At 47.6% G+C, this 17,770-nt stretch overlaps 1 protein-coding gene across 1 annotated transcript; it reads right to left on the bottom strand.

Moving 5' to 3' along the window:
* Positions 1 to 811: 811 nt before the first annotated feature.
* IZUMO1R (IZUMO1 receptor, JUNO) lies at positions 812 to 3,603 on the bottom strand. The gene is made up of 4 exons (XM_024975623.2): positions 3,168 to 3,603; positions 2,089 to 2,298; positions 1,542 to 1,677; positions 812 to 1,410 (listed from the first exon to the last, which is right to left on the bottom strand). The coding sequence occupies exons 1-4, from the start codon at positions 3,303 to 3,305 to the stop codon at positions 1,142 to 1,144; spliced, it is 753 nt and encodes a 250-aa protein (XP_024831391.1). The 5' UTR covers positions 3,306 to 3,603; the 3' UTR covers positions 812 to 1,141.
* Between the last annotated feature and the right edge of the window lie 14,167 nt (positions 3,604 to 17,770).

The following is a 17,770-nucleotide window of genomic DNA, read 5'->3' as shown; positions in this document are numbered from 1 at the left end:
ACTGCTGCCATCTGCCTCCTCCTCCAGATTCTGAGCACCTCACTTACAGAGCTCTATCCATAGGTGTTAAAACTTCAGGGCTGTGCTTGTGATAGGTTTGGGCTTAAGTACCAGGAAAGCATGAGAGAGATGCAGGGTGGCATTGCCTGGTTTTCCCAACTCAACAGCAGCCTTACTAGACACTGCGCTGTATCAAGGAGAAGGTGGGGAGGCACCATCTCCACTGGGAAGGTCTGAGGGTCTGAAAGGTTCTGAGTGGGTATGTGGGCTGCCAGTCTGCTTGAAGAAGGGACGTGAAAGCTGCCTTCTCTGATCCCATTCCGCCTCTTCTCTCTTGGTCTTTGCGACACGCACAGCATGAGAAGCACAGAGTCCACCCTGATAGACAGGGGACTGCGTTTTCCCCTTTTCTTAAGTTAAAATCATCTGGTCCACTTTCTCATTCCGAGTCTTCAGTGAAGGTCAAAAGACTTGTCCAAAGTCATACGGAAAGTGGTAAAGACGTTAGAACTCAGGCTTCCAGCATCTCAGACCAGTGTGCTGTGATTCTGAGGTTAAAATGAAGGGGAAAGCCGAAAGCATTTGAGGCTGCCACTTTGATCCTGGCCCCCAGAATCGAGCACATGGTCTGGGTGGCCCCATGGTTCCCTTGGCTTTGGGTCTTTTGTATGGTATGTTGCTAATATTGAAGAAAGGGGAGCGTTGAAAGCTTTCTCACCAGAGGTGTTGTAAGGATATAGCAGGAGGGCCTGGCATGTATTAAGAAGTTTATTATCCTTAGGAAAGTGACAACCAACTTGGAGAGGTCACTACAGCTGGGGTCACACTGAAGGAAAGGTGGGTGCTGTTTTGTTGGAGACATCATGGTGGGAGGGGAGGCCAGGGCGGTCCCCCTCAGCTCTGCTGGGAGAGGGGGGGGCGTGCACTGGGTAAGAAGGGCCTGGGACCCCGCATCCAAGTCCCCCGCCTTAAGACAGGAGGGGCTGGTCTCTGGTTCCTTCCTGGCCCCCAGCTGACTTCCAGGCCAGAGAGGCCCAGCAAAGCAAACTCGAAGGGACTGAAAGGAGGTCCCAAGGAAGGAGGTTGCTGCGGCCGGGCCGGCTGGGGCGGCGCAGGAGAGGGTGTGGGAGGAAGGGGGCTCTCAGGAGAGGAGAGGCAGGAGCAGAGGGAAGGCCAGGAGCCCGGGGCAGCGCGCCCAGGAGCGCGCGGGGCTGGCGAAGCGGCGGGCCACTTCCGCGTTGGGGTTGCCCCGGGCGGGTTCGAACCACTTCTGCAGACACCGCCCACTGCCCCTGCGCTCCGGGCTCGCCCTGAAGGAGCCGCTCCAGATCCTCTCACACAGGTCGGCGGGCGTAGGGAAGTGGTGCGGGAAGGGGCGGCAGGGCTCCCACTCGGGGCAGCGGGGCTTCCCTGCGGGGGCCAGGCGCAGGCCACTCAGCTATTCCCGTCCGCGCGGCCCCGGGACTTGCCCCGGGGGAGACCCAAGCTTGCATCTGCCTGGGGGAGGGGGGCCCTCCCGGGCACTGCCTAGCCTCACTTACCCCGACTCCAGGCCCAGCCGCCAAGCCAGTTGGACTTGCAGGTGTGGGAGGTGCGGCAGTCTGCCCACCAGCGCTCACAGTCCTCCAGGCACAGGGGCGCGTCCAGAACCCGCTCCGCCTGCCAGCGTGGGTCCACCTGAGTGCCGCGCAGCAAGAGGCAGAACTGTCAGAGCATCAGTTTGAAGACTGTCTACAGCTACAGTGATAGTTGGGTCAGATACCACCGGGACATATTCTCTTAACATCGCTAAATATTTTACAAATGAGAAAAACGAGGCTAGAGAGTTTGCACACGACTGTTCCTACAGACAGGAGAGGAGACCCAGTGCCTCCATCCTTCTGTTCTCCCTTGACCGCTCTCCCCGCAGGCAGTTCTCTAGGGTCAGAGGGAACTTCTCCGTCCTTCTCTCCAGCGGCAGCCTCTTGACTCTGCTCTTGTCCATAGCTGTCTGTTAGCGTCTTGGAGCTGAGCCTCTTAGGCACTCTGATGGATGTCAGGTTGGCCCTGATGGACGTGCGCCTCCCTCCCCGCTCCCCGTTCCCCCACCCCCAGCCCACCTCTTCCCACCTGCTGGATCCAAGGCCCCAGGTTGGGGGAGCACTGGTAGAAGCAGATGGCCTGGAGGAAGTGCCTCTGGCAGTCAGGCATCATTAGTCCGCAGTGAACCAGGCTGAAGTTGTAGAGCAGAGACACATCCAGGTGTGCTTCCCAGCTCGTGCTGGCTGTGCAGCAGGCATTGTCCTTCCAGGGGATGCACTGAGCACAGACCAAGACACAAAAGCCATGGGGAGAAGGGGCAAGGGGGCAATGAGCAAGTGGGTCAGAAAGGTAAAGCCATCTGCTCGAAGAGGACCTCGCAAGTGGGATAGGCCAGTGTCCAAGGGGTGGAAGGAATGCTGATCATTTGTCAGTGTCCTCAGTCATGTCTGAGTCTTTGTGACCCCATGCACTGTAGCCTGCCAGGCTCCTCTGCCCATGGAATTTTCCAGGCAAGAATCCTGGAGTGGGTTGCCATTTTCTACTCCAGTTTGTCAGTATTCACACCCAAAGGATGCCTGGGCACTGGCCTCCCTGCCACAGACTGCATGTCCTCTAGGGATAGGGCTTTCAAGGTCTCAGACCCTGGGGGGGCAGCGGGAAACCTAAGACCCTTGGAAATGTGGGATTGCACTAGAGGAGGGCGCCTGTAGCCGAGAAGGGCTCACAGGAGCATGCCAGCCCTAGTCCTCGGCCCTCATCCCTGTCAGTCGCCTTTAGGAACTTGGGGAGGAGTCCCTTAGGTCTTATTTTTTCCCCAGGGCCTGCTGGTGGGAGGGCAGAGGAGGCGAGCCTTGCTTGTTGGAATCTAGGCTGACCACTGATGAGTCTCTGGGATCACCATCTGCCCCGACTCCCTGAGTGGCCAGGCGGCTCAGGGATGGAAACGTTGAATCAGTCGGCATTTATGGTCTCAAAGGTCATAACCCCCCTCCAGTGGGGCCTTTGCCCACATCTCTGTCTCTTGAACCAAACGATTCAAGATGGACAGGGGTTCAGAAACCCTCTTGGCTTTTGTGTCTCTTCCCTGATCTGCCAAAGCAGTGCCCATCCCTCCCCGACCCCCACACCAGGGCTGGCCTCCATACCTCCTCATAGAGCTCAGCCTCCGGGCCGGGCTCTGGCTTGTGGGGCTTGGCATTCATGCAGACATTGAGCAGCTCATGCCCAGTGCACGTGGGGGGCACTGCCCATAGCCCCAACAGGAGCCGCCACCACCACCCCATGGCCTGCCACAGAGAAGAGCCCCGCTGTGATGGGCAGAACCCTCACTCCACACCCTGTCACCCCCAGAGCCAGCATGGGCTTCAAGCTTCCCTCAGACTCCATGACACTTGGGCTGCTTCTAGGACCTTTATCTGAGGCAGCATCATGAATGTCTCATCCCAACAACGTTCCCAACAATGTCCAGACACCGAAGCAGGCCAGGGAGGGAAGAGACCAGCCCCAAGGTGAGGGAGTGTTGGGGTGGACTGGCTCCAGCTTTCCTGGGGACCTTCCCCAGCCCTTCTCCACATGGAGGCAGCCTTTCTAACTAGATGACATACGGGCTGGGAATTCAGAGCTCCGACCTTGGGTGAGTAACTAAACACACACTCAGTAGGCAGACTCTTCATGGGGCCAAGGATGCAGTAGGACTGGCTAGTATGGCGAATGCAGTCCTAACCCAACTCTAGCCCCTCTGGGAGGTCCCCTCCAGGCCCATAGCTTCTAGAGTTCCCTCTGGGCAGAGTCCTTTCCTCTCGAGCAGTGAGGGATCAGCCTCTACCATCCCCAAGTCATCACAAACCCGGCTTGAGTATGGGGTGGGGGAGCCAGGCACCCGGCAGCACTGCTGGCATCTCGGAGCAGGGAGCATGCCCAGGTGTGAGCCACTGGGCATCTTCTACATGCAAAGCCACATCCTGTCACTGGGACGAGGAGGCTGGCTTTTCCCTTGATGCTTGTTGTGCCCTGTTTCCAGCTCTGTCCTGGGTAGTTCTCAGAATGGGAGAGAAACAAGCAAACAAAAAGGGCAGAGGCACACTCTGCCCCAGGCACTCAGTCCTGTAGGAGACACCCCTCAGCCTTCACTCACCCGAGAGCACAGGCCCCACGCTTCTCAGGAACCCACTGTGGATCCACCATGATGGAGCTGAAAATCTGCGGCCCAGCTCAGGCTGAGAGCCTCAAACATCAGGGGTGGAGACCCCAGTCCCACCCTTGGAGCCCATTTGTCATTTGGTCACTAAGTCATGTCTGACTGTTTTGCAACCCTGTGGACTGCAGCTTGCCAGGCTTCTCTGTCCATGAGATTTTCCAGGCAGGAATACTGGAGTGGTTTCCCATTTCCTTTTCCAGTTAGAGCCCATCCACAAGTCTGAACCCAAGGCTGCTCACTTTCCTCAGCACCAGTTTCAATGACAGAAATGGCCATGGGGTATTTCAAAGAAGCAGGGCATCAGATGGACAGAGGAAAGAGGCTGCCCCTTCTAGCATTTTCTTCATACTCACTTTCAAAGCAGGAGCCACACTCTCCCACCTCCAGAGATTGTAAGGATGAGGAGAGAGCGATGATCCTGCCTATTTATTTCTCCAAGGTCAGGTGCAGGAGCTGAGCTCCAGGTGGCTCCAGTTAGCAGCACCATCTTACCCATGTGTCAGGGCCTCCTGTGGGCAGAGTCTCCCAGAGAACCAGACCTGGGAGGGTAAGATCCTGGGCTCTTTAGTTAGATCTTGTGTTCTCCTCTCAGCTCTGCTGCTTATTAGCTGGCTGATCATGAGAAAATTACATAAACTCTCTGAGTGTCACTTTCCCTGTCTCTAGAAAAGGCTGTTATGATGGGATTTTGGGGAAAAAGAAAGAAATTTCCTGAAAAGGACTTGGCATTGAGCCCGGCAAAGAGTAAGTCTAAATGGTTTTTATTCTTTTTTTTTTGCCTTCTACATGCCTCCCATGTTGTTATGCATGGGAACCCTGGCATGCTGCAGTTCATGGGGTCACAAAGTCAGACACAACTTAGCAACAGAACAACAGTTATGCATTTATTTTTACATTATAAAATTAATACATGTATTAAAAATAGAGGAAACAAAGAAAAGTGGGAAAGAAAATATCTATCATGCTACCTCCAAAATGTTCCCTTGTGGCTCAGCTGGTAAAGAATCCACCTGCAATGCAGGAGACCTGGGTTTGATCCCTGGGTTGGGAGGATCCCCTGAAGAAGGGAAAGGCTACCCACTCCAGTAGTCTGGCCTGGAAAATTCCATGGACTGTATAGTCCATTGGGTCACAAAGAGTCGGACACAACTGAGCAACTTTCACAAGGTTTTGGGAAACATACAATTTTGAGCTCAAAAGTGCAATTTGAGTACTCTAAATGGTTTTTATTCTTATCCTTTCATCCTACAAAGCCTTTCTTGCTCGGCCTTGTTCCAAAGCTCTCCCTGCCCTGTCACCTGCTTAGTCCCCTGCGATAGGTTACCTGGGTTGTAATGGTGACGATGTCCTTTCTCAGCCCACAGGAGCCAGGCTTCCTGCCAGAGTGAGGTCTTGGCAGCCCAGTGATGCAGAGATGAAATGGGGCCTTGGGGACCCAAGGGTTTAGATATGTGCCCAAAGCCAAAGCACACAAAACCAAAAAAGTCCCTCCAAGCCCAGGAAACAGCCTCCCTTGGCATGCAGGGACCACTGAACTGTGAGAGAGTCTGCAAGTGGCCTCCACAGTTCACAGCAAGGTCATCCTCAGCTGCGGAGAGGCTGGAGACTCAGCCAGGACTCTTGGGAGAGTCCTGAAGATGATAAAAGTGCTGGAAAGAGAGCCCATTTCTTTCCCTGCTTCTTCTTATTTTTTTTTTTAAAGAAACTTTATATATTCGGCTGCCATGGATCTTAGTTGCAGTATGCGCAAGCTTTAGTAGCCATGTGTGGGTCTAGTTCCCCGACCAGAAATCAAACCCAGGCCCCCTGAATTGGGAGCTCAGAGTCTTTGCCACCGAACAACCAGGGAAGAAGTCTCTTTGCCTGTTTTTTTTTTTTTTTTTTGTAACAAGTTCCTTTTTCCCTCTCTGAAGTAGTCAGTCACTGGCGTTTTCTCAACACACGGGAAATTGAAACACAAAAAGAAAAGTATTTTATAAATGAAGAAAGCACACTCTGTTCAACTACAAGCTGATGTGGAGACATGAATTAATCATCGTGCTGGAAAATTCCATTCTCCACACCTGGTTTTCCCAGCCACTGAGTTCTGAGAACCAAGAAGGACCCAGGCACCAGGCTAGGGCCTTCTGTATGTGGCCTGGCTTACTCCTTACAATTGCCCACCCCCTGAATGAATACTCTCCCCCGTTTTACCTGTGGGGAAGCTGAGGCTCAGCCAGGGAGTGGCAGAGCTAATATCTGAACTCAGGCAGGAACAACTCCATACCTTGCCTAAGGAGTGAGGGGGAGACCACCAGGACTGACAGGGTAGATGCTGTCTGGGTCTCAAAATGGTCTGTTAAAAAAACAAACCAAAAAAGTCATATGCCATAATGTTGGGAGACACATGTGGGTTTTATCTGAGAACAGTGATGATTATAGCCCAGCTGCCCACATTTCTGCCTCAAACAGAATCAGGAGTCTTCTTTTTTGGGTCTGGTATGTGGGTTTTCCTGGAGAAGGCAATGGCACCCCACTCCAGTTCTCTTGCCTGGAAAATCGCATGGACGGAGGAGCCTGGTAGGCTGCAGTCCATGGGGTCGCTAAGAGTTGGACACGACTGAGCAACTTCACTTTGACTTTTCACTTTCATGCATTGGAGGAGGAAATGGCAACCCACTCCAGTGTTCTTGCCTGGAGAATCCCATGGACAGAGGAGCCTGATGGGCTGCCGTCTATGGGGTCACACAGAGTCGGACACGACTAAAGTGACTTAGTAGCAGCAGCAGCAGCAGCAGCATGTGCATTTCCCAGGTGGTGCAGTGGTAAAGAATCCACCTGCCAATGCAGGAGATAAAGGAGATGTGGGTTCAGTCCCTCGGTTGGCAAGATCCCCTGGAGTAGGAAAGGCAACCCACGCCAGTGGATAATCCCATGGACAGAGGAGCCTGGTGGGCTACAGTCCATGGGGTCGCAAAGAGTTGGACACGACTGAGTGACTAAGCACCGAGCAGCCAGGGTCTTTCCCCACCGCAGAGGAAGAGCAGGTGTGTGTATCATGCAAGTTATCACACGTGCTTGGGAGGTGCTACGGCTTGAAGAGGGAGTTTGGGTTTAATGTTAATTGTCAGATGACAGCACAGGGACAGGAACCCAGCCATGAAGTTTAGAAGTAATTACTGAGGTGAAGAAACAGGCCCTCTGTAAGTGTCCTTCAGACAGAGGACAAAGAGGGCCATGCTGGCAGCCCCGGGACCGGGGGAGATGAGCTGGGATAACAGCAGCGTGGGTGGGGGCAGGGGTCACAGCGGCCTCTTGGAAGCCTGCTGTCCCACACCTGTGCCCCCAGAAAGGCCGTCTTATGGCCCTTGAGATAAGCTCAGTTTTGCCTTATTGTTTTCAAGTCTTCCAGAGAGATCTGCTTTCTGACGAATTACTGATAAACCAAAGCTGGCTGCACGTGAAGCCATTTGAAACTGCTGGTCACAATCAATTTTGTTCTTCAGCAGAACAGTTTCACTGCCAAGAGTAGAGCTCGAGTGGCATCCGCCAGGTTCTGACAAAGGGCGGGTGGCAGAGCCGCCCGGCTGGTTGGGACCACAGCACAGGGTAAGCGTGACAGCTCTCTGCTCCCTGCATGCTGCCTCGCCCAAGGTGCTGCAGCCCCCAGACTTCCAGAACAGACTCAGAAAGCAAAGGGCTAGAGCCAAGAATATCCTGGTGAGAACCTGAGATCAGAGGCCAGCCAGAGAGGACACTGGTGATTGGGATTCTTAATAGAACTTTTGACTCTTTCCTCTCACCCTGAAGACCCCAGGAGCATCCTTGTCTCAGTGTGTAATTGGTCTGTAGCTAAGGCAGATCAATCAGGGCTACCACTTATCTCAACCTCTTCCCTCCTTCTAGATCCATCATCTGATTACCAAGGCCGTTGATTTAACCTTTGAGACATCTCTTGAATCCCAATGCTTTCATCCCCGTTTCTGTCCCTACTGTCTGGGCCATGACCATCTCTTGCCTCAATTGCAGCCAACAACCCTCTGACTGACTCCCTTGCTCCTTTCCAAAGCTGTATCTGAGCAGCAACCATAGGATCTAATATGCAAGAATTCTATTATAAAAAAATTTAAACATAAGGAAAGTTGAGAGAATTTTTCAGCAACCCCCCACGTAGCCACTACTTGATTTTGCCATCACTATTTTACTGTTTTCTTTGTCACGCATCTAGCCAACCACCTAGCCCTCTTGTCATCCACAATCTTATTTTTTATGTATCTGAAAGTACACCACAGACATCTGCAGACTTCCTCCTAAATAATTCAAGCATGTATATCATTAACCAAAGTTCAACGTTTGTCTGCAGGTGTTTTTTCTTTCTTTCAGAATGAACTTTTTAAAAGGTAAAGATGGTTATGATACTGTGACATTTAAGACCTGTCAAGACTTAAGTCCCAAATCCCTAACATGGCACACAAACCCTGGATAATCTGGTCCCTACTTGCTTTTCCATCCCAGGGTGTTGTCCTTTCTCTTCCTTTCTTTTGCCTGTGTGGCAGGCATTCACTTCCCCTGCATGTGCTTAGTCACTCAGTTGTGTCTGACTCTTTGCAACTCCATGGACTGTGCCCCACCAGCCTCCTCTGTCCATGGCGTTCTCCAAGTAAGAACACTGGAGCAGGTTTCCTGCTTTTCTCCAGGGGATCTTCCCAACCCAGGGATGGAACCCACATCTCCTGTGTCTCCTGCATGGCAGGAAGGTTCTTTACCAGCTGAGCCACAGGGGAGGTCCAGGGGGGTGCTCTGTAATTGCCCTGTTCTCTTACTCAACTCCCTGCCAGGCTGCTCTTTCATGGCTCACCCTCTGTGGCTGCTTACCCCTTGGCTCCCAGAATGGATGCCTTCCCCTCAGGGGAGCTTGTGTGGTCCCCCAGGGCTTGGTGACCCGTTCCTTGGGGGTCTTGCACTTGTGACTACCATGGCGCTTATTGCCTGTCCTTGTGAACACTGGCCGTGCCTCTTGGCTGGGAGCAGCTTGGGACAGGCTCTGCCCTATGCTCCCAGGACCAACCTGTGCTAAGCACAGGATGAGGAGCCCTTGAACAGGAGAAACACTGCACCTCTTAGAAGCATTTTCCACTCAGCCCCTTCCCTGGTCTACCCTGACCTCGCTCCGCTCCTTGCCCTGTCCTGCCCTTCTCTCCGCCTCCCTCTCCATTGTCCTCACCTGAGCTTTCTCACTTCTGCTTTGCAGTGACTTCTTTTTCCCCTCCCTCTCTCTGTCCTCCTCCCCTGCTCTCCCCCTCTCCCTCCCTTCCCTTCTCTTCATTCTCTCCTTTCCACCCTTCTCCCCTGTAGCTTAAAGGGACCTCTCCATTTTCCCTTGCTTCCCACCCTCCTGACCCATCTCCTCTCTTGCTCTCTCTCCTCCACTTTCCTTCTCCCTTCTGATTTTTCTCCCTCATCCTCAGACTTTCAATTTGGACCATCTTCAGTTTCTGATGATTTCGGTGAGATTTCAGAGTATTATGGCTTGGCCCTTTCATCAACACTTGAAGAAGGCTATTTTAGGTCTCATCACAACAAAGGAAATGAGTGTGAAACCCATTAGGTGTTGAAGACAGTCCAGGTAAAAGGAGACAGACAGATATATCAAAGTCCTATGGGAAGGAGACTAGCGATGGGAGAAATACCACCAAGAACAAATACCTTTATTTGCCTACTTGTTTTTCAACTTGGCTTGCTAGCTCCTTCTCTCTTCAGTGTCAAGTTTCCTGGGTGCCAATGTCCGGTTGTTACATTCAGCCCAGGCTGCTGGCGGGTCCACCAGGCAGGGTTAATACTAAGTAACTAAGGTTTACATGCAGTTTTATGATGTGCAAGTGAGCTCCATACAAATTTTCTTTCAATCCTCCAACGTCCCTCTTTCCAACTGTCCCTGGACCTGAAATTCAAGCCTCCAACCTATCTCTTGTGTTTCTCTCTTCCCAGACATGCTTCCCATAACACTTCTGCATGTTCACTGTGGCTCCTTTGTGTCACTTTACATTCATCAACCATTGCTGTTCAGCTTCTATTCACCATCACATAGAATCTACTCTCACCAAATTTACCAGCAACCTCCAACCTGTTCTATCAAATGAGAAGGGTCAGTTCATAAACCCCTTGACCACTCAGTTGCCTTTGACCAGCGCTCTCCCTACCTTGTCCTACTCTTCCTCCTACATCTCTGCGTGTTCCTTCTTGGTCTTCTGGGAGGGTTCTGTTTCATTTATCTGTGTTTGAGTGTTTTCTTGAGCTCTGTCCTTGGACCTCTTTCCTTCTCATCATATGGACACTGCAACCTCATCCTCAACATGGCTTCCATGATCACCTATATTTGGGTAGTTTCTAATCTCTCTCTTCAGTCCTGACCTGCGTATGTGTGAATGTGTATGTATATTTATGTGTATATATGATCTCCCTTTCTCTCTCCCTTTCCCCTTTCCTCCTCTCCTTAGTTATAACAGTTAAAATCCAAGAGTATTTTACTTGGATTTCCCACAGACACCTTACATTCAATATGGCCCAACCATTCTTAGCTCCTCCATTCAATCTGCTTTTGCATGCTGTTTGGTGAGACTGACTTTAGTCACTCAAGCCACAGGACTAAAGTCCAGAAGTTGTCCTGGACTCCTCTACCACTTCCTGCAAACATTTTACCATGACATGTGAGGCCCTACACAGCCACTGGCTGCTCTCAAATCCTCTCCCTCCCAGTCCCAGCCTCACCAGCACGCCTCCTGTGCTGGGCTGCTTGCTGTTTTCTGAACATGCCACTGCTCTGGGCCTGCAGTCCTACAGCCCCATCTGCCAGGAATGACCTGTCCCCACTTCTTCACTCAGCTCCATATCCTTTAGGGCTCCAGTCAGGTGTTATCATCTCAAGAAAGCCTGCCCTTGCCCCTCCCTGGGATAGAATCCAAGTGCTTTGTGCACTTCTTTTTAGTACTGCATTCATTGCAAGGGAGTATAAGCTTCTGCAGATTTGCTTGCCTCCCCATTTCGATTCTACATCCCTGAGGATGAGGACTTTACCCTGTCTTTCTGTTACTGGCCCCTAGCCCAGTTTATGATGCACAGAAGTGCCTCTAACTGAGTGAGTGAGTGAGTGCTTGAGAGCTGTATACAAGATCTGATGGTTCACAGAGGCCTGAAACTACCTGTAGCATCTGGGTTTTCTGAGTCCATGGACAGTGCTTCCCTCGTAGTTTACTTCTCAGTACCCTTCCTTGGAAATGTCCCATCCTGCCAGTATAGTGTGTTTAAAACTGAAAGTATGTCTGAACAGGCAAAGCCTCTCAGTAGCTCCTCTCAAAGGGAACCTTGAAACACTCTGCATATGTTCTTTTGGACTGGGACAGTTTTGCGTGGTTATAATACACATGATCCAGTGTGTTATAATACATATGGTCCATGCCTGTCCATGGCCACTTAGAACATGACTCAGCCTAACTGCATCCCCACTGCATTTCCTGTATCCCACCATCTACAAGACGTGAGCTGATATTGGTGTCAACCACTGAACTATAACCAAAATCCTAGCCTCTCTGGTGAGAGAAAGAGACAAGGTCCCAAAGTCCAGCTAAAAGGAATTGTCTTTAATACTTTCAACATTCTGTGATCACTTTTGCTCTAGGCCTGTGCACATGCTTTCCTCTTTCACCTGAGACCTCTCCCGGATCCTCCACACTCTTAGGACCTTCCCTTAGCTGATGCCTTCCTTTTCAGGTCTCAGTTTGGAGAGGTCTGCACTCAAGGAGGTCCATGTCTGGATCAGGTGTCCTTCCTGATGCTCTCACAGCCCCTAGGCTGCCTCTGTCAGGATGCCACACTCTCCTGGAATTGCCTGCTGGACTCCATGTTTCCAATTAGACTAAAGCCCCTGGACCAATAGAGAATGTGTCTGTCAGTTTCACAGATGTAACTGCAGTGCCTAGTGCATAGTAGACACTCAGTAAGTAATTATAAAATGAACAAGTGATTTTCCTTGGTAAGAAAGTTTCTCTCATATGATTCATTTTTACAAAGAAACATACCCAGAAACATTCTGGGAAACCTCAGCGTTGTTGTGGATGGTCACAGTTGTGTTTTATATATATGTGATGTTTAAACATTAAAAAAAAATGTGTTTTCCATGCTCATTCACCTCTCACTTATGACTAGGTAACTCGTGCCCAAAACTCTCGTCTTGCTCATCGTTTTTATTCCCTGCAGCTCTGTTAACCATGTGGCTTGGCAGATGTGGTTGGTAAACTGTTTTTCTTTTAGGCGCAATCTCTCTTAGCACACAATTTCATATGTAAACAATGAAATTGGATCAATTTATATTTCATAGATTAAAGAAAATATACATCTTTCTAGATTTGTTTTAGTCTTTATATCTTTGTCCTACATTAAAAATATCTGAGAAAATGCACATAAGAGTTGGAAGGTCCACTTGTGTTTTGTGGTTTATAGAAAGAAAGCAGTGGAAAGTAAGTAGTTTTATGGTGACAGAAATTTGACTCTTTACGCCCTTGTGTCTATAAATGAAATGCTAGAGAGGGAAAATCAATTTTCCAAAAGACTATGGGTATACTGCCTTCTGGTAATGCAACGATCAAGCAGTTGCCATTTCTAGAAAAGTAAATTTTGTGATTCTCCAGTGACCTCTGTTATAAGTCAGTATGGTATCATGCTATGTGAAGCTGTTGAATGTTTACTTAAGACTAAGTTTTCTGGATAATTTTAATGGTTGCAAATATTACAAAACTAGATTTTAACTTGCTAAGTGTCTCCTCATACTTGACTTGATGATTCTGTTTTGATAGAAACTTGTGGAATGTCTGGTTGCCATGGATACTGGGGCTTAAGAGGAGCCTCTGAGTCCTCTTACTGCATTGTCCTTAAAAGACTGCACCCATCTGCAGAAATGTAGAAACTCTCTTAGCTTCTCCAAATTCCCTGGGATGGTGGTTTGTTTTGAATCTGGATGAAGTTTCCTGGGGTTGTTTGTACTGCAGGTTGGATGGTCCCTTTGGGTGGAGTGAAAGGACACAGGCTACTACTGTGGTTTTTCTGAGAGCTGTGCCTTCTCCATTCCAGGAAGATGGGGAAAGTCAATTAAAGTTTCTCAAGCATCACTCTGTTCCAGGTCCTGTAACTAAACTCTTGCTAGACCTCATCTCATTGCCTTGTCTACTAGTCAAGAGCAAAGACTGAGTCTAGTTTAATACTGTATACTACACAGTTTATATTGATTGATACAAATGATTTTTGAATGAATGAGTAACTAACCCTGCAGAAGTATTAAAAAATGGTATGGACCTAACAGAAGCAGAAGATATTAAGAAGAGGTGGTAAGAATACATGGAAGAACTATACAAAAAAGATCTTCATGACCCAGATAATCATGACAGTGTGATCATTCACTTAGAGCTAGACGTCCTGGAATGAGAAGTCAAGTGGGCCTTAGGAAGCATCACTATGCACAAAGCTAGTGGAGGTGATGGAATTCTAGTTGAGCCATTTCAAATCCTAAAAGATGATGCTGTGAAAGTGCTGCACTCAATATGCCAGCAAATTTGGAAAATTCAGCAGTGGCCACAGGCCTAGAAAAGGTCAGCTTTCATTCCAATCCCAAAGAAAGACAATGCCAAAGAATGCTCTAACTACTGCACGGTTGCATTCATCTCACATGCTAGAAAAGTAATGCTCAAAATTCTCCAAGCCAGGCTTCAACAATATGTGAACCATGAACTTCCAGATGTTCAAGCTGGATTTAGAAAAGGCACAGAAACCAGAGATCAAATTGCCAACATCTGTTGGATCATTGAAAAAGCAAGAGAGTTCCAGAAAAATATCTATTTATGCTTTACTGACTATGCCAAAGCTCTTGACTGCATGGATCACAACAAACTGTGGAAAATTCTTTAAGAGATGGGAATACCAGAACACTTGACCTGCCTCCTGAGACTTCTGTATGCAGGTCAAGAAGCAACAGTTAGAACTGCACATGGAACAACAGATTGGTTCCAAATCTGGAAAGGAGTATGTCAAGGCTGTATATCGTCACCCTGCTTATTTAACTTCTATGCAGAGTACATCATGAGAAATGCTGGGCTGGATGAAGCACAAGCTGGAATCAAGATTGCTGGGAGAAATATCAATAATGTCAGATATGCAGATGACACCACCCTTATGGCAGAAAGTGAAGAGGAACTAAAGAGCCTCTTGATGAAAGTGAAAGAGGAGAGTGAAAAAGTTGGCTTAAAGCTCAACATTCAGAAAATGAAGATCACGGCATCTGGTCCCATCACTTCATGGGAAATAGATGGGGAAACAGTGGAAACAGTGTCAGACTTTATTTTTTGGGCTCCAAAATCACTGCAGATGGTGACTGCAGCCATAAAATTAAAAGATGCTTGCTTCTTGGAAGGAAAGTTATGACCAACCTAGACAGTATATTAAAAAGCAGAGATATTAGTTTGTTGACAAAGATCCATCTAGTCAAGGCTATGGTTTTTCCAATAGTCATGTATGAATGTGATAGTTGTACTATAAAGAAAGCTGAGCACCAAAGAATTGATGCTTTTGAACCGTGGTGTTGGAGAAAATTCTTGAGAGTCCCTTGGACTGCAAGGACATCCAACCAGTCCATCATAAAGGAAATCAGTCCTGAATATTCATTGTAAGGACTGATACTGAAGCTGAAACTCCAAACTTTGGCTACCTGATGAGAAGAACCGACTCAGGGAAAAGACCCTGATGCTGGAAAAGATTGAAGGCCAGAGAAGGGGACGACAGAGGATGAGATGATTGGATGGCATCACCGACTCAATGGACATGAGTTTGAGTAAACTTCAGGAGTTGGTGATGGACAGGGAGGCCTGGTGTGGTGCAGTCCATGGGTGGCAAAAAGTCAGACACAACTGAACTGAAGTGATTGAACTGAAGTATTACAAACCCATTTTATAGATGATTTCAGAGAAGTTAAATGAACTGCTCAAAGTCTTATCTCCTTATCATCTAACATAAGATGTACTGAGTGAATGAGTGAAGTCGCTCAGTCGTGTCTGACTCTTTGCGACCCCATGGACTGTAGCCTAACCAGGTTCCTCCATCCATGGGATTTTCCAGGCGAGAATACTGGAGTTGGTTGCCATTTCCTTCTCCATAAGATGTATTACTTAAGTTTATATCACAGGATGTCAAGGATGATGAGTGAACATCAGTCAAGGATCTGCAGCCGTTTCGGGAAATGGATTAGCATATTTTTGGCCATACACAGGATAGCTGTATCATGTGAAAGTATGTCTTTGTCTTTACTTGGAAACTAAGTGTGATTTAAGATATGTATAGGTATGTACAAGTTTACAAGAGTAGACTGTGGTGGTCAATTTTCTATGTCAACTTGTCCAGGTTATTGGTCTCTTTGATTCAATCAAACAGTAATCTAGGTGTTGTTATAAAGGTAGTTTGTAGAATTTATTAACATTCATAATTCCTGGTGAGCGATGAACTCATATTTGAATTTTGGTCCATCTGACTTCTAAGTTCGTGCCACCCTGTTTTACATTAAGCAGATAAAAAGTCTACTGAATTATTCTTTGACACTATATCCAACTATTCTTTGACATTATAATAAAATCTACAAAGTACTGAGTGCCTGCCATGTGGTAGGACTCAGCTAAGTATGTCACTCAGGTTATCACACAGTGATCCTAAATGCTGTCACCCCAACTATGGTCATGAAGAAAGTGAGGTATAGAAAAATCTCTGTATCATGCTTAACTCCTTCCATCACCATTCCCTAAAGGATCTTCCCTGAAATTCCAGTCTCCAAAACAAGATATTCTTTTCATGACCAAAGAGTTTGGGAAATATTCAAGCTATCACCACCTTGTGAGGGCTCAGTGTACTTGCAATGTGCTAAAGGTTCTGAGGAGTCCTGCAGTAAGGATATTTCTTGAACTCTCTTTAACTCAGCATTTCCAAACATATTTGACCACAGCAGCCCTTGTGGGTAGTAAAGCCATTAACAGCATGGTATGAGTGTTCTGTCAGTCACTCTTAGAGAAATGCTAGCCTGCCATATGGCACTAGACATAAGTTTTATAACAGAAACAATGGAAAATGTGCTCTGACCATATCAAGCTCCTGGGTCACACATATTATTTAGATAATGCTTCACATTTATTTAAATTATATTTTTTCTAAAAGTCTTATGTGGGCTGACTTTTTGTTCTGAGAAGCTTCATCTTGCCAATGGGCTATATGTCAAATTCCTATGTAAGTCAATTCTTGTACCTTTTGGCAGAATTAGCTAGTGAACCTCTAAATTTTTTTTTTTTAATTTTTTTTTGTGTGTGCTGTTTTGATTTTTCTCATTTCTTTTTGTATATTCTTGTTGTTTTCTTAGTGGTTACCCTGGGTATTCCAATTAACATCCTAATTTCCTGAAAGGTCAGAAAGAGAAATTAAGGAAACAGTACTATTAATCATTGCATCAAAAAGAATAAAATACCTAGCAATAAACCTACCTGAGGAAACAATATACCTCTACTCTGAAAAACTGTAAGATGCTGATGTGAAAGAAGTCAGAGATGACACAAACAGATAGAAGGATACACCATGTTCTTTGACTGGGAAAATCAATGTTGTCAAAATGACTATCCTACCCAAGGCAATCTACAGATTCAGTGCAATCACTATTCAATTACCTATGGCATTTTTCACAGAACTAGAACAAAATTTTTTAATATTTATATGGAAATATAAAAGACCCTGAATAGCCAAAGCAATCTTAAGAAAGAAAAAATTGAGCTAGAGGAATCAGACTTCCTGACTTCAAACTAATTACAAAACTACAGTGTGGTACTAGCACAAAAATAGAAATATAGATCAGTGACACAGGACAGAAAGCCCAGAGATATCCCATGCACCTATGTTCACATAATCTATGACAAAAGAGACAAGAATGTACAATGGACAAAAGACAGCCTCTTCAATAAGTAGTGCTGGGAAAACTGGACAGCTGCATGTAAAACAATGAAATTAGAACACTTTGTTGTTGTTCAGTTCAGTTCAGTTGCTCAGGTATGTCTGACTCTTTGCGACCCCATGGACTGCAGCATGCCAGGCTTCCCTGTCCATCACCAACTCCCAGAGCTCCCCCAAACTCATGTCCATTGACTCAGTGATGCCATCCAACCATCTCATCCTCTGTCGTCTTCTTCTCCTGCCTTCAATCTTGTCCAGTATCAGGGACTTTTCTAATGAGTCAGTTCTTTGCATCAGGTGGCCAAAGTATTGGAGCTTAAGTTTCAGCATCAGTCCTTCCAATGAATATTCAGGACTGATTTCCTTTACAACTGACTGGTTTGACCTCCTTGCAGTCCAAGTGACTCTCAAGAACCTTCTCCAACACCACAGTTCAACAGGATCAATTCTTCAGCGCTCAGTCTTCTTTATGGTCTAACTCTCACATCCATACAAGACTACTGGAAAAACCATAGCTTTGACTAGATGGACCTTTGTTGGAAGAGTAATGTC

Source organism: Bos taurus, chromosome 15, assembly GCF_002263795.3.
Source record: "Bos taurus isolate L1 Dominette 01449 registration number 42190680 breed Hereford chromosome 15, ARS-UCD2.0, whole genome shotgun sequence".
Taxonomy (NCBI): Eukaryota; Metazoa; Chordata; class Mammalia; order Artiodactyla; family Bovidae; genus Bos; species Bos taurus.
The sequence above is the reverse complement of the archived record's forward strand: the minus strand, read 5'-3'. Positions and strand labels throughout refer to the sequence as shown.